The following is a 13,235-nucleotide window of genomic DNA, read 5'->3' as shown; positions in this document are numbered from 1 at the left end:
TCAGGGCCACCTGTGCCTGCTGGTTGGGGGGTTGGGGGTGCTGTGAGGCTGAGCCTCCTTCCGCCAGGCTGGGGCTTGTCCCCCGGACACAGATGCTTCTTTGTCAGGGCAGAGCTGAGCTTGCTGGGCAGCCTCTGGAACAAAGCCCCTCTGTCCGAGCCGTGCCTCCCCACCCGGAGCACCACCTCCCAGGAAGGAGCAGAGCCCCAGGCTCCCATCCGGCGTACCCACCAGGCACAGCCATGGCCGGAGGGGGGGCGGCTGTGCTCCCAGCCCAGGGCTGGGCCCACAGTGGAAGCCTGATGAAGGGGGGTAGGGCCAAGGCAATCCCACTCCAGGGAGGCCTGTGCCACCTCCCCATGGGCCTGGCACTCACCGGTCTAGGGAATGCATGTCCTCCAGCACCTGGCCAGCCCTACACTGGCCACCACGGCCCAGGGGCTCCTCCACACTCCCAGCCCCAAACAGGGAAACCTGAAAGGGTGGCAGAGGGAGGGCCGGCAGCCTCGCCCCACAGGAAAGCCACTACAATTTATTTCCGAGTTCCCTCCAGACCACCAGGCCAGGCCTGTCACGACCTCCTCAGGGGATCGGCCATTCCTGTCCCCAGTGCTGCTGGCCACGGGCCTGGGCTCTAGCAAGAGTCAGCCCAGCCCCAGCCCCTGGACTGAGCATGTGATGTGGGCTCTGTATCTGCATCGTCCCTGTGGCCACCTGGCCTTGGAATCTGCTCCTCCAGGACCCAGCCAGGCTGGGCCAGGGCAGGCTTCCCACATGAGGGCCCGTCCACAGGCCCTCAGCGTCCAGGTGGCAGGATCCAGATGAGGCCAGGCAGGGCTCCCGCTAGCCTAGCCAGTTCCTGCCGACACTGTCCCTGTAGTTGACGTAGCACCGCCTCCAGGCAGGCCTCCTGGCTCCTCAGTGTCCTGATCAGCTCAGCTGCCCGCAGGTCCCGGTCGCCTGCTGCCCCATCTTCTCGTCTCACCAATCGGTGTGGCCCATGGGCCGGGGCTGGGCCACTGTCTTGCTCCCAGCACCGCTGCAGAGCTCCCAGCTCCTTTTCCACAGTCTCCCGAGAGGCCCGCCGCGTGGCACTCCACTCTGGCCCCCGTCCACAGCCTCGAGCCTGCGTGGGAGACAATGGCAGTGGCTCTGTCCCCCCAGGACACTAGCCTCAGGCCCCCTCGGCATCCCCTGGGCTGACTCAGGGATGAGGGCGCCGCAGGCATGCAGGAAACACCCATGCTCTTCAGAGAGGCTTACTGAAGATTTTAAGGGGAAAATCATGCTGGCAATTTATGTTAAAATTCCTCAGAAAAAGAAAATAGGTGGAGCCAACGCAGCCCTGTGTTCACAGCCATGAACCTGTGCAACAGGTAAGAGGGCGGCTCTGTGTTTGGGGTGGAAACCCAGGTGGCCACCAGCAGGTCAGACGGGTCCCAGGCAGGTGTGGAGAAGTGGCCACCACCCTGTGAATGCACATGTGGCAGAGGCATGGGAGCAGCAGGACCCACACAGCACGGGCTTCCCTCCCTCATGCAAAGAATCAGAGAACAGATCTCCAGCAGGAGGGGCGGGGCCGTCTCGCAGCAGCTGCAGCTCCTCGCCAACTGCCCTCCCGCTCCCTCAGAGTGCATGCCTGTAAGTGTGTCGCCTGCCATGCTTAATCAGATGCAACTGTAGGATTCAACAAGTCCAAAGCGCCCTCAGGTCTGCGGTTCCCCGAAGGTGGGGCTGGGCCAGTGCCCAGAGCGAGGCTGGCACTCACCTTGGCCTCCCAGGCCACCCGCCTGCGCTCCACAGCCTCCCGCAGCTCCTCCTCCAGGGTCTGCAGCTCCCGCACTACCAGCTCCAACTCGCCATCCCCGCACTCAGGGACCCAGGGCAGGAAGGTGGGCTGTGAAGCTGCAGCAGGTGCCTCCGGGGTACAGGTGCCCAGGACTGTGTCCTACAGAGACCCAAGTGAGACAGCGTGCACCAAGCCAAGGGGACAGAGGGACAGAGGGCGGGTTCCACAGCGGGCTGGATGCCACCATCTCAGCAGCCATGACGTCCAGAGAGGCATAAAGGCCACACTCTAGAAGGCCGTGGAGCCGAGGACGGGGGCAGCGGTGGGCCTCCCCTGAAGGTGAGTGGAAATCCTAGAAAGAGCCTATGCTAGGTCTGTGGCCTCCCTAAAAGCCCCTCTTCCTGTCTGGAAAACAGGAAGATCCCCAACTCCCCACCTGGGGGCTGCTGCGGGAAGGGATGCCAGGGCAGGGGTGCATAGGCTTCCTCACCATCCACTGCCAGAAGACCGGCTCTGCGCGCCGCCACGCCAAGACAGCCTCCAGGCGCCGGCTCTCACGCTCCAGAGTCCGCAGCAGCTGGAAGGCAAATGGCAGCTGGGCTAGAACCTCACACAGGACCCCGTGGACAGACAGTCGGATGGACAGCTGGACCCAGCGCCAACACCCTGCCCCTGCAGCTCTCCCCTGCCTGCACCCAGGTTCTCTGGCCAGAGTGATGAGCAAGGCACCCTGGTGTGGTGCAGACGCCACAGCCCACCTGTCCTTTCTGCAGCACAGGGCAGCCCCCATCCAATGCATGGCCAGGCCCTGCCTGCCAGGCAAGAGCTGGCCCTCCCCTCTGAGGACACCCGTTGTCCCCCACACCAGCCCCACTGCCAGTCCAACAGGTGCCTCTCAAGCCTAGACCTCTGCCCCACAGCCCTCACTGAATGGGGGCTGTATCCGGGGACTGCAGGAGGACAGGGAGGCGCCAAACTAAGGAGCAAGCCAGGCTCTCGGGCAGGGAAAACCCATGCCCTGTAACTTCAGGGACTCCCCTAAGTCTGCCTGGTGACCCAGGTGGCAGAAAAGGCAGAGCTGAGCAACACCTGACATTCCCAAGTGAAGGGTCAGGCAGGGCCAGGAGACCCCGCCCTGCCTGCCCCATGGCCCTGCACAAAGATACCTGCCCACAGACAGGCGGCTGGACATAGCAGCTGCTCTGCCCACACACAGAAGGCCTCCCAGGTTCACTCATGGGCTATCTGTACCAGTGACCTCAGGCCCTGGGGCAGGGGACCCCTGCTAGGGACAGGCCCTCTACCCCTGAATCCTGCCCCACTCCACCCCTGCTTCCCCCGGGAACCCAGCGTGTGGAGCAGGCTGCAGGAGCCTGGGCCTCCAGCAGTGGGCTGGGGGCAGATAGGGACGGCCCTGAACACCAGGCCCAACCCAGCCCACCTGGGGCGGAGCAGAGCAGAGGCAGGCAGGCCCATGGTCAGAGAATATGAGGACAGGCAAGTCTGTGGGCGGCGTGGGAGCTGGAAAAGGCTGGTGCCAGGGGCTGCAGCCCACCTGCCCACCCAGGTAGGCCACGAGAAGAGCAAAGACCTCTACCTTGGGGACAGTCACTTAAACATACCTAACAGAAGGCAATTACCGCAGTTCCCAAGAAGGGCCGGGGCGGGAGCAGGCAGGAGAGGAGGGGCAAACATGCCCCCTTCCACCCACCCCCAAGTCCTGTGGTCTCCACTGCCCTGCCAGCCTCCCTCCACTTACCACCCTAAGAGGGGAGAGGAGGCTGCAGGCTGAGGCCCCACCAGGATCCAAGGGAGCTGCCCAGTCACCCGGCAACAGGCGTGGTACCAGCCACAGATCATTCCAGAAGGTTCTGGGACCCATCCCAGGAGTGCAGGAGAAGTGCAGGCCCTTTGGGTAGGCCAGGTCCAGGTTTTGGGCGGCTCCCGCTCCAGAAACCTTGGAAGGAAGCTGGGCATGGTCCCAGTCCCCCTGGCCAGTGCCACATGCAGCCTCCGGGAGAGGGCGGGGCCTCACTTCCAGGCCCCCCAGCCCACCACAGAGAGTGGTCCCACAGACGCACCGGGCAGGAGCAGGCTGGGGCTAGGGCAGCCTCTGCTCCTCCCCAACCCAGGGGTCCCAGGGGCCAGAAGCCTGGGCTTCGCTGAGCCGCCTCTACAAGACAGGTAGGGCAAGGGCAGACCAGGACGCCCAGATGCTGCCTCAGCACCACCAACGCCAGTGCAGGCCGACTGGGTGGGCGCCAGCCCGGCTTCAGCCAGGGACACAGGCCCAGCTGGTACCAGCGGCCAGGCAGGAATCAGGGGCTGGGCCCTGTGAGCCCACAAGTGAGGCATGCAATCCCGCAGACTTGGGCTGCAGAGCTGGAACCCACGGGCCCTTGCCACGAACAGGAAGCCCCAGCAGACACAAGACTAGGGGCCAGGAGCCAGGCCATCCGCCTCTGACCCCTGGATCCCCCTGGGCAGGCCTGGGATGAGGTACAGGGGCCAAGTCTCTGGGGTTGGAGAGGAAAGAGGCAGAGAAGGGGGACTGGGCCTGGAAGAAATCACACCAGCCCTGAGCCTCTGCCCTCCTGCCCGGCCATATGCATCTGGAGCAGCAGGGCAGTGTCAGCCCATCACTCAGGACAGCACAGAGCCCAGCCTAAGTGCATGGCTCACGCCTATAATCCCAGCACTCTGGGAGGTCGAGGCAGGTGGATCACCAGAGGTCAGCAGTTCGAGATCAGCCTGGCCAACGTGGCAAAACCCCGTCTCTACTAAAAATACAAAAAAACTAGCCAGATGTGGTGGTAGGTGCCTGTAGTCCCAGCTACTCAGAAAGTTGAGATAGGAAAATCGCTTAAACCCAGGAAACGGAGGTTGCAGTGAGCCGAGACTGTGCCACTGTGTCTAGGTGACAGAGCAAGACTCTGTCTCAAATAAATAAAATAAATAAAAAGGCCGGGCGTGGTGGCTCAAGCTTGTAATCCCAGCACTTTGGGAGGCCGAGGCGGGCGGATCACGAGGTCAGGAGATCGAGACCATCCTGGCTAACATGGTGAAACCCCGTCTCTACTAAAAATACAAAAAACTAGCCGGGCGTGGTGGCGGGCGCCTGTAGTCCCAGCTACTCGGAGGCTGAGGCAGGAGAATGGCCTGAACCTGGGAGGCGGAGCTTGCAGTGAGCCGAGATCGCGCCACTGCACTCCAGCCTGGGTGACACAGCGCGAGACTCCGTCTCAAAAAAAAAAAAATAAATAAATAAATAAATAAATAAATAAATAAAAAGAGTGGCAGCCAGCCCTGCTCTTTCTCCTGAAAATAAACCAGATAAGACAAAGAAGCCAGTGATGATGGGCGGGCAGACCCCCAGAAAGAAAGATGCGGATGGAAGGCCAGCAGCAGGGTGAGAGGAAGCGGCCATCCCTGGCGAAGATGCCTGGGGCTAGATCAACCCTGACATTTTGGTTAGTGCTCCAGTAGCCCCAGTCACAGCAGGACGCTGTCTGCCCAAGGTCACATGGCCACCTGGGGTTCAGAGCCAAGCTTTCCTCCAGGTCTGTGCTATCCAAGGCCCAGGATCTGCCCGGGACCACAGAGACCCCGTCACCTGGGGCAGGCCTGCCTAGAAAGTGCTGTGCCCCCTGGGTGGTCCCAGTGTAGCAAGCAGAACGGGGCCTGCAAGTCTCCAGGGCCTATGCAGCTGGCTCCAGCTTGGCAGGCTCGGCCCAGCACACCCCATGTGGGCCTGGCCTTGGGCTCTGAAGGGTAGTTGTCCCCTCCCAGTCAGCCCTGTGCTGTGTGGGCTAGCCCCCCACACCCCTAGGTGCCCCCTGACACACCAGGTGAGACCCGCTTGAGACGCCAACACCACCAGCTCACACCTGAGGTCCGTGTTCCTTTATCCCAACAGCCTGCCCTCAGCCAGCTGCCAGTGCAACCCAGGCTCCTGCATCCCGGGCCCCCGCCCATGCCACATCTCGATTTGTGGAAGGGAAGGATTAGTGGCCCATGAGGCTAGGAGAGGCCCAGAGAATCTGTCAGTCACACAGTCTGACAATAACCAGTGGCGGACATGCACAGACACCCACCTCGGGAGGCCCAAGAGCTGCCACGCCCCCCACAGGCCGCTCCCACCTTGGGTGGTGCCCCCACTGCCGCTCCCCACTGCCACTCCCCACCGCCCGCCCAAGCCCATTCTGGAAGCAACTTGCCAGCCCTCACCTTCTGGCCTCCCTCTGGGTCCCTGAGCATCTCCGCTTCAGTGACAGACAGATGGCCAAGGTTCTGGTCGCTGTGGCAGCCGCGTGTGTACAGGTGAATCTGAAATAGGCAGTGCAGACCCCGGGCTGAGTGGGAGTCAAGCACCTCCCCCAACACTGAGTCTTCACCACTCCAGGGAGGTCGGCCGTCAGAGCCCACCTCACAGATAACAAGAGAGGGCTCGGAGAAAGCCACTTCTTGCCTGAGGTTGGCGGGGCTGGGCTGGGTGCAGAACAACCATCAGCACCGCTGGGGCCTGCTGAATGGGGGCGCCAGGCAATCTCACTGATGGCCTCCCCACCCCGCCCAGCTCCCAGGCAGGAGCAAGATTGGAGTAGGTTGCCCTGGCTTCCCCAGCAGCGTCAGGGGAACAGCCTCTGGACAGGCACAGCAGTTCAGCCAGACTCAGTGTGAACATGAACGATTGCTTGGATCTAGGGGAATGGGGAGGGCTCCCCAGCAAAGGGAGGCTGGAAGGTGACACAGAGAGTCACAGGTAGGCACGTAAGCGGAGCAGCTGGTGTCAAGGCCAAACCTGATGCGGTGAGAGGTCCCTGGAAAGGCCAGCTGAGCAACAGACCCTCTGCAAGGGTGGGAATGGGGGGTCTCCAAGGAGCCCCGCACTGGTGGGAGCCACAGACCCACCTGTCAGCCCTGGCCGCACAGTGCACATGCTGCTGGGTACCTGTGCCCCTGAGCCAGCCCCTACCACCTTCAGGGACCCACAGGAGCTGCCCACCCCACACGTCAGCCCCCACTAGGATGTGGTGGGAGCAGGGGCTGCCCTCCTCCCCTCCAGTGCCCAGGAAGCAGTGGCTTTCATGGCACAGAGCCCATCCCACTGTTTAGCAACACAGAGCTGGAAGGCCACTGGTGACTTTTGGGAACAAGAAGACAAATTCTGTGAGCTCTCTGACACCAGTTTCTGCCCACCACTGCCCACCCCACTGGGTTCCCTGCCCAACCCTGCCCACCCCATCCTACCCTGGACCCCTGCAAGGACCACCTGGAACCACGGGATCAGGCTCTGGGTAAGCCCAGGGCAGGAAGGCCCACATCCAGTCAAAAGCCTGTGCCGGGCCTCATAGGACAGGCTGTAGGGACTGGCAGCTAGTGGCTTGCAGCACAGGACGCAGCCCCTGGGTGGAAGCCCTGTGCCAGCTCTACCTTGCTCAGGAGGGCGCACTGCTCCTGCTGACTGGACACCAGCTGGCGCCACCGGAACCGCAGCTTTCCCATCAACCACTGCACATGGCGGACATCCACAGGACCCTCTGCTTCCATGTGGGGTGCAGGTGGGCCAAGGCTGGCCAGGGCCTCACACTGGAGAGGAGTATAAGGGTCAGGCCCTGCTTCCACCCCACCCTACCCCCAAGGAAGGACCAGGATGGAGATGGGAGTGGAGGCACAGCCAAGAACAATGGGTGCTCCTTGCACAGGGAATCTCCGTGCTTTCAGCCAGGCAGCTGGGTAACCCCTCATAGAACTGCCCGGAGGGGCAAAGCAGACACAGAGAGGACTGTCCCAGGCCTGCCCTTGCTCTGACCCCAGGAGTTGAGACCAGAGCTGGCTTGGCTTACCCTCACCCACACGGACCTGGCACACAGTCATCTCGTCACCCAGAGGCACTCGGGTCTGGGCCAGCATCTGCTCAGGCACAGGTCCTCGGGCCAAGAGCCAGGACAGAGCCAGCAGCAGCTCCCGGCTGCCCTGCGAGCCATCCTCAGGTAGTTGTGCCAGTGCCAGCCTCGGGTAGCCCTGGGAGCACAGTGCTGACTTCACCAACCGGGCTTGGACCTCTAGGACAGAAGAGCACCACCTTAGGGGGACCACCTGCCTGGAGGTGACACCACCTGGATCCCTCCAGAGATCCCCACAGGTCACTCGAGCAGAAGCTCAAGACCTAGTTCAGAAGAGATGATGGTGGGAAAGCTGGAACTCAGACCAAGATGAGGAGACCAGAGCTCAATGGGGACGTCCCCAAGGCTTTGTACGAGTAGAAGCCGGTGCTACCCAAGGGAGTGGAGCTAGGGCCCGTCAGGGGGCGCGGCTTACTGGGGAAGCTGGAGCTTTGAGCGGCAGGCGGGGTCAGTGTTACCGGGTTGGGTGGGGGCTAGAGCCCGTCGGGGCGGGACTTACTGGGGAAGGCGGGGCTTTACCGGCGCAGGCGGGGCCAGGAGCGGGGCTTACCCAGGGCGATCGAGGCCAAGGCGTTGCCCGCAGGGAGTGGGGAGAGCACGCGGAAGAGGAGCTGCCAGAGCGCGGAGGTCTGCGAAAATAAAAAGCGGGCGGTCAGCGGAGCCGGCTCAACTCCCTGCGAGGGCCCGGGACCCCACCCGGCCCGGCTGCCCTCCGCGCGAGCGTCACCGCTTCCGGACGGTCGAACTTGGCGCGACGGAAGATCTCGGGGCTGGGTCCCGAGGGCAGCGACCGACTCAAAGCGGCGATGGCCTCAGGGAGGGCCCCGGCCCGGGCCCCAGCCGCAGGGTCCACCCGCCGCCTCCGCATGCAGCCAGCACCAGCGTCTTCCTGCGGCCGCCGCGGCCCGGGACCTGCGTCCAATCACCGCATGGGCTGGGTCTACTGCCGCGGCTGGGACTTCCACCCAATCACCGCGCCGGCTAGGACCTGAGTCCAATCACGGCACTGGCTTGGTCCAGCGCCCAATCACCGCGCCGGCTGGGACCTGCGCCCAATCACCGCGCCGGCTGGGACCTGAGTCCAATCACGGCACGGGCTTGGTCCAGCGCCCAATCACCGCGCCGGCTGGGACCTGCGCCCAATCACTGCGCTGGCCGGACATGTATCCACCCACTGCGTCGGCAGGGCCCGCCTTCGTGGCCAAGCCCAATGAACGGTTCCCCTGGAGTTTGAGTGTAGTCCATTCTGTTTCGTGCGGACCCACTTCCGGGCTCCTGGCAGGGCAGTCGAACTCCACGGAGTCCGCCCTTGCCGGCTCAATCGTCACGACACCCGACACCCCGTCTCGCTCAGGCCCCACCCATCAGCGCCTCACGCCCCTGGCAACCTAGCAACCGCCGGGCGGGAGCGCGCAGACTCCGGAAGGCGCCCCGTGGGGCTGCGCACGCAGCCGGAGCTGACGAGCCCCGCCCCATCGCGCCACCTTCCCGGCCGGGGCGCCAGGAGGCGCCCAGAGCCCGCCGCGCCGCACAGTGAAGATCCCAGCGCGGCCGGCCCCTGGCTTCTGGCGCGAGGTCCCGGGCAGCTCCCGGGTCCCGAACGCGCGGCCCGAGCCCGCAGCCGCCTCCTCCAGTGCTCCTGGTCCTCGCCCGCCCGCGGCAGCGCTTCTCTCTGCCGCCGCCACGGAGCAGCCCCGGAGGAAGCCGACGCACGGAAGCAGCTGCTTCCCGGTCGCCGCTGAGCCAGGCCCGCGTGCACGGGCGGCCCCAAAAGGCGCGGGCTGGGAAGAACGCGGGGCTGTCTGCGGGGATAGAAGGTCGGGCTGACTCCTGGCCAGCGGCGCCTCCGGGCATTCGTGAAGACCCCGGGTCGCGCGTCACCGGGGCTGTTCCCGCGATGCACCTGCACCTCTCGGGGCTGCGAGGACGGCGGCGAAGGCGCAGGGGAGGGAAACTCAGTCCTCCCTGGACCCCCAGCCTTGGCTGGCCGCGCCCACGCGAGGCGCAGCCGGAGAGGTCCCGGCCCCACCTCCCTCCCCGGCCTCTTTCGCCCCCGACCTCCTCCTCCAGGCAGCCCTCCCGGCCCCGCCTCGGGGCCCCCACCCGAGCAAGCCCCTCCTCTCCCTCCCCGCCCACCCCCGTCCTTCCCCGCCCGCAGCCTCCTTCCCTCCGGCGCACCGCGACCTCCTTCATGGCGCCAGTAGGAAGGCTACGCTCCTCACCCCGCCCACACGGGTTCCTTGAAGCTAAGGGGCCTCCTCCTCGGAGCACTTACTGCACCTGCCGAGCTACAGTGGGGCGGGAGCCAGGGGGATGGGAGCAGGGGGTGGGGAACCGCGGCGCCACAGGAAGTTGGCAGGAAGCGTGGGGGAGATGGCGGAGCACCTCTGCGGCCTTGTTCAGCGCTCTCCCAACCCTCGAGCTTGCGGATTTTTCTCTGCACCAGGTGTCGCTGAGTCTCAAAGATCTCAGTTCCCTCAGCTCCATCCACCACCGTCCAACCAGAAACCAGCCTCACCTCAGCACCCCCAGCGCCCTCCCCTCCCCTGCCCCCATCCCATCAAAAGTGCTGTGGCTCCCAGCTCTTGGAATTCCAGGAATCCCCCAATCACCCCCACACACCCCACCCTGCGGGCCGCCCTAGACTGCCCCCACAGCACCTGTCAGCTGAGCCTGCAGCACACCCACCACAGCCCTAAGTCAGTGCCTATCTGGAGGGATGGCCTTCTACCAAGGCCGGAATCTAAGTGGCCAGTGTGGGGAAGGGGGGTCTCTGAAGGTGGCCAGTCAGCAGCGGCTGGCTGAGGTTAGCAAGGGTTTCCAGAAGGCCCCCCAGCCCCTGTGCACGGCCAGTACTCAAGTTCCCCACTGGACGCCAGGCCACTGGGTAAGTCCCTGGGCTCAGGGTAGATGGCAGATGAGGACACACGTGGGGCAGTGGTGCCTCATCAGGCCCCTGCAGAAGCTGGGCCTGGCCTGGAGGGGTGAGGAATGAGGACAGGGTTGGGGGGGTGAAAAGGAGGAAGGCCAGGAGTCCCCACGACTCCCCCAGTACCTCTCAGAAAGGGAGCCAGTATGAGCTGATTCACCCGCTGACCGGAGGCCAGTCCCACCCGCCTCCAGGCCTCTCAGCCTGCTGAGCCTTTGGCTGGGGTCCTGCAGAGCCGCTCTCCCCACTCCCATAAGGCCAGGAGGGCTCAGGGGCACTTCTGAGGGTCTGGGAGTTGCAGAGGTGAACTCAGAGTGCCAGGGCTGGGTGCGGGCTGTCTAGGGTGGCCTGGACTCACCCTGCACAGGGAGCCCTGGCCTATGAGACCCTGGAACAGCCCCCTGGCGAGGGCAATAGGCAGCAGAAGGGCAGGCGCCGGTGACAGCCTGCAGCCAGAGCCCCGCTGCAGCTCCCTTGGCATGCCCCAGCACACACGTGCACGCACACACAGGTTTTCCAAGTGTTACGGTTTATTGAGGGCATTAGGGGTTACAAGGGAGCTCTGGGCATCTGGGGGCAAGTCCTGGCATTTGCCTGGACAGTGGCCCAGCAAGCAGCCAAGGATGGGGTCTCCACCACCTGTGCAAAGAGAGACAGGCACAAACGTGAGTGCAGCGTCCACGGCCTCCCCTTGGGCCCCACGAGTGGTCAGGCCTCCCTGGGAGGGGGCATCCCCATCCTGAGGGTGGAACTAGGGGCCAGGATGGGGGGTGGGGTACTACCTACCAGGTTTACTTGAAAGTGTGGCTCTCAGCTCCACCCCGCCCAAAGCCTGCAGAGAAGGTGGAAAAAGTCAACAGGTTGGGGTGGAGGAGGCAGTGGGGTGGGGCGGGGACGAAGGGAGCATACCTTTAGGCCCAAACATGGCTGCATAGCAGGGGTGGTTGCAGTAGGGTTTGCCTTCGTGCTGCAAGGAGAAGGGCCGTGAGAGGGTGCCATCACCCGTGGCCCCTGCCACCAGGGTAGGTCCCACCTACCTCAGCGTGGCCCCCAGAGGTCAGCGTCTTCCCACATTTCTCGCACTTCAGGCAAGGCCGATGCCAGTCCTTGCCCAGAGAGGTCACCCTCTCGGCTGCAGACGCACAGACAGGCCCCGGTGAGACGCTGCAGGACGCGGTGCCCGCCCACCACTGGCGTACCCGCCTCTTGCAGCCAGCTCTGCCCAGGGTCCTGTGCACTTGGGCTGTATCCACCCAGCCTGGCAGCCCACCCTAAGGTCTCAGCACCGCCATGAGGGGGACATCTCCAATCTCCAGAGCCAATACAACCAAACAAAGCGCGGGGTCGCTGGTCCCCGGGGCACTTGCGGGTGCGGCCTGGAGTCTTGCTCCTGACGGCTGGGTGGGGCTGGAGGGCGGGGCCGAGGGTCAGGGGTTGCGGCTTAGGTCAGCAGGGCCTGGGCCTCTCTGTTGGCTTTCAGCCCCGGGCCTCTGCGGTGGCAAGGGTGGAGCCTGCGAGAGCACTTCTTGGCGGGGACTGGGGTGACTTCCCACTTCCTCCCTCCCCTGGGGGCGTGCGCGCGCGGGGCAGGAAGGAGAGCGCCCGGGATCGCGCCCCGGGCGTCGGTTTCCGCGTCTGTTTCTACTTAGCGCTGAGAGGCGCGGCCCAGCCCTGCGGGTCCCCCACCCAGGGCGCGTCCGAGAAGAGACGGAAGAGACCGTAGGACCCAGAGACGGGGAGGCTCTGAGTCAGAGATAGCCCGCCGAGCGCAGCAAGACCGCGAACAGACAGAGATCGCCAGAGCCCTCGGACACAGGGGTCCCCACCCTCATCCCGGGGCAGGCGGCGGGCCAGGCTGAGGCGTGTGCCCCGGAGAGGCGCCCAGGGGACCCAGCGCCCTCGGTCCTCCTGAGAGGCCCCCAGCCCCGTCGCCCCCTTAGCGGCTGCTCCTCGCGGGGCCGGTGGGCGCGCTCACCGAAGTACACCTCCTTGTTGCACTTGGGGCACTTGGGCATGGCGGCTCCGGGTCCGGTGCAGGCGGCAGCGGCTGGGGCGCACGGGCTGCAGGCGCGGGACTGGGAGGGTCCGGCCCGGTCCGTGCCTTTGAGGGACCCCGGGACCCCGCCCCTTGGATACCCCGCCCCTCGCGCCCCGCCCCCTGAACCCAGGACTTGGACCCTGGGGACCTCGAATCTAGGCCCAGGGCCCGAGAAAGATCATCTGGTCCACCCCCGCCTTCAGGCAGGACCCAGACCTGACTGAGGACGGCGCGCGGGGGGCAGGGGGCCATGGGGACTTCCTGAGGGAGTGCAGCTCCTTAGGCGAGTTCAAACCGCGCCCCTAACCCAGCGCTGTGATGTCTCCCGGGTCCAGGATCCCGGGCAAAAGGCTCCCCGGCAGCAGGAAGCGCCGCTCCCACCCCCAGCCCTGCCCCGCCGGCACCCGCCGGATCCCCATATCTGTCCGGGCCAGGACTGGAGCAAACACCACTAAAATGCAAAGAGATGCAAAGCGGCCGGCGCACTGATCCTGCCCTCCCCAGGACGGAGGGCGGGTGACAATTGCCAGAGAGACCCCGCTGTTGCCCCCCACCGAGGAACCCACTCTGGCC

At 64.8% G+C, this 13,235-nt stretch overlaps 2 protein-coding genes across 10 annotated transcripts; both read right to left on the bottom strand.

Annotated features, from left to right (window-relative positions):
* Window positions 1-514: 514 nt before the first annotated feature.
* TEDC1 (tubulin epsilon and delta complex 1) lies at window positions 515-8,858 on the bottom strand. 8 transcript variants are annotated; one of them, XM_025392080.1, is made up of 10 exons: window positions 8,732-8,772; window positions 8,423-8,647; window positions 8,246-8,324; window positions 7,652-7,854; window positions 7,223-7,378; window positions 6,017-6,115; window positions 3,549-3,746; window positions 2,280-2,366; window positions 1,769-1,948; window positions 515-1,126 (listed from the first exon to the last, which is right to left on the bottom strand). In XM_025392080.1, the coding sequence occupies exons 2-10, from the start codon at window positions 8,561-8,563 to the stop codon at window positions 797-799; spliced, it is 1,473 nt and encodes a 490-aa protein (XP_025247865.1). In that variant the 5' UTR covers window positions 8,564-8,647; window positions 8,732-8,772; the 3' UTR covers window positions 515-796. The 8 variants fall into 8 exon arrangements, with proteins under 8 accessions (XP_025247865.1, XP_025247867.1, XP_025247864.1 ...); XM_025392082.1 differs by lacking the exon at window positions 3,549-3,746; XM_025392079.1 differs by lacking the exon at window positions 8,732-8,772 and having other exon boundaries at window positions 8,423-8,662.
* Window positions 8,859-11,136: 2,278 nt separating this feature from the next.
* On the bottom strand, window positions 11,137-12,722 carry CRIP1 (cysteine rich protein 1). 2 transcript variants are annotated; one of them, XM_025392119.1, is made up of 5 exons: window positions 12,600-12,722; window positions 11,662-11,756; window positions 11,534-11,591; window positions 11,411-11,456; window positions 11,137-11,263 (listed from the first exon to the last, which is right to left on the bottom strand). In XM_025392119.1, the coding sequence occupies exons 1-4, from the start codon at window positions 12,637-12,639 to the stop codon at window positions 11,416-11,418; spliced, it is 234 nt and encodes a 77-aa protein (XP_025247904.1). In that variant the 5' UTR covers window positions 12,640-12,722; the 3' UTR covers window positions 11,137-11,263; window positions 11,411-11,415. The 2 variants fall into 2 exon arrangements, with proteins under 2 accessions (XP_025247904.1, XP_025247903.1); XM_025392118.1 differs by lacking the exon at window positions 12,600-12,722 and having other exon boundaries at window positions 11,144-11,263; window positions 11,534-11,738.
* Between the last annotated feature and the right edge of the window lie 513 nt (window positions 12,723-13,235).

Source organism: Theropithecus gelada, chromosome 7b (genome assembly GCF_003255815.1).
Source record: "Theropithecus gelada isolate Dixy chromosome 7b, Tgel_1.0, whole genome shotgun sequence".
Lineage (NCBI taxonomy): Eukaryota > Metazoa > Chordata > Mammalia > Primates > Cercopithecidae > Theropithecus > Theropithecus gelada.
This window is presented reverse-complemented; position numbering and strand designations above follow the sequence as displayed.

What these genes read in the sequence shown, in the direction of transcription:
- TEDC1 (XM_025392080.1), bottom strand. Translation starts at nt 8,563, where the DNA reads ATGCGGAGGCGGCGGGTGGACCCTGCGGCTGGGGCCCGGGCCGGGGCC. An exon ending in TCCTCTCCCCTCTTAGGGTG is followed by an intron (nt 2,367 to 3,548) that starts GTAAGTGGAGGG and finishes TTTGCCTTCCAG; the next exon opens with CTGCTGCGGACTCTGGAGCG. An exon ending in CGGTCTTCTGGCAGTGGATG is followed by an intron (nt 1,949 to 2,279) that starts GTGAGGAAGCCT and finishes GGGTCTCTGTAG; the next exon opens with GACACAGTCCTGGGCACCTG.
- CRIP1 (XM_025392118.1), bottom strand. Translation starts at nt 11,623, where the DNA reads ATGGCACCCTCTCACGGCCCTTCTCCTTGCAGCACGAAGGCAAACCCT. An exon ending in AGCCATGTTTGGGCCTAAAG is followed by an intron (nt 11,457 to 11,533) that starts GTATGCTCCCTT and finishes CCTTCTCTGCAG; the next exon opens with GCTTTGGGCGGGGTGGAGCT. An exon ending in CACACTTTCAAGTAAACCTG is followed by an intron (nt 11,264 to 11,410) that starts GTAGGTAGTACC and finishes CTCTTTGCACAG; the next exon opens with GTGGTGGAGACCCCATCCTT.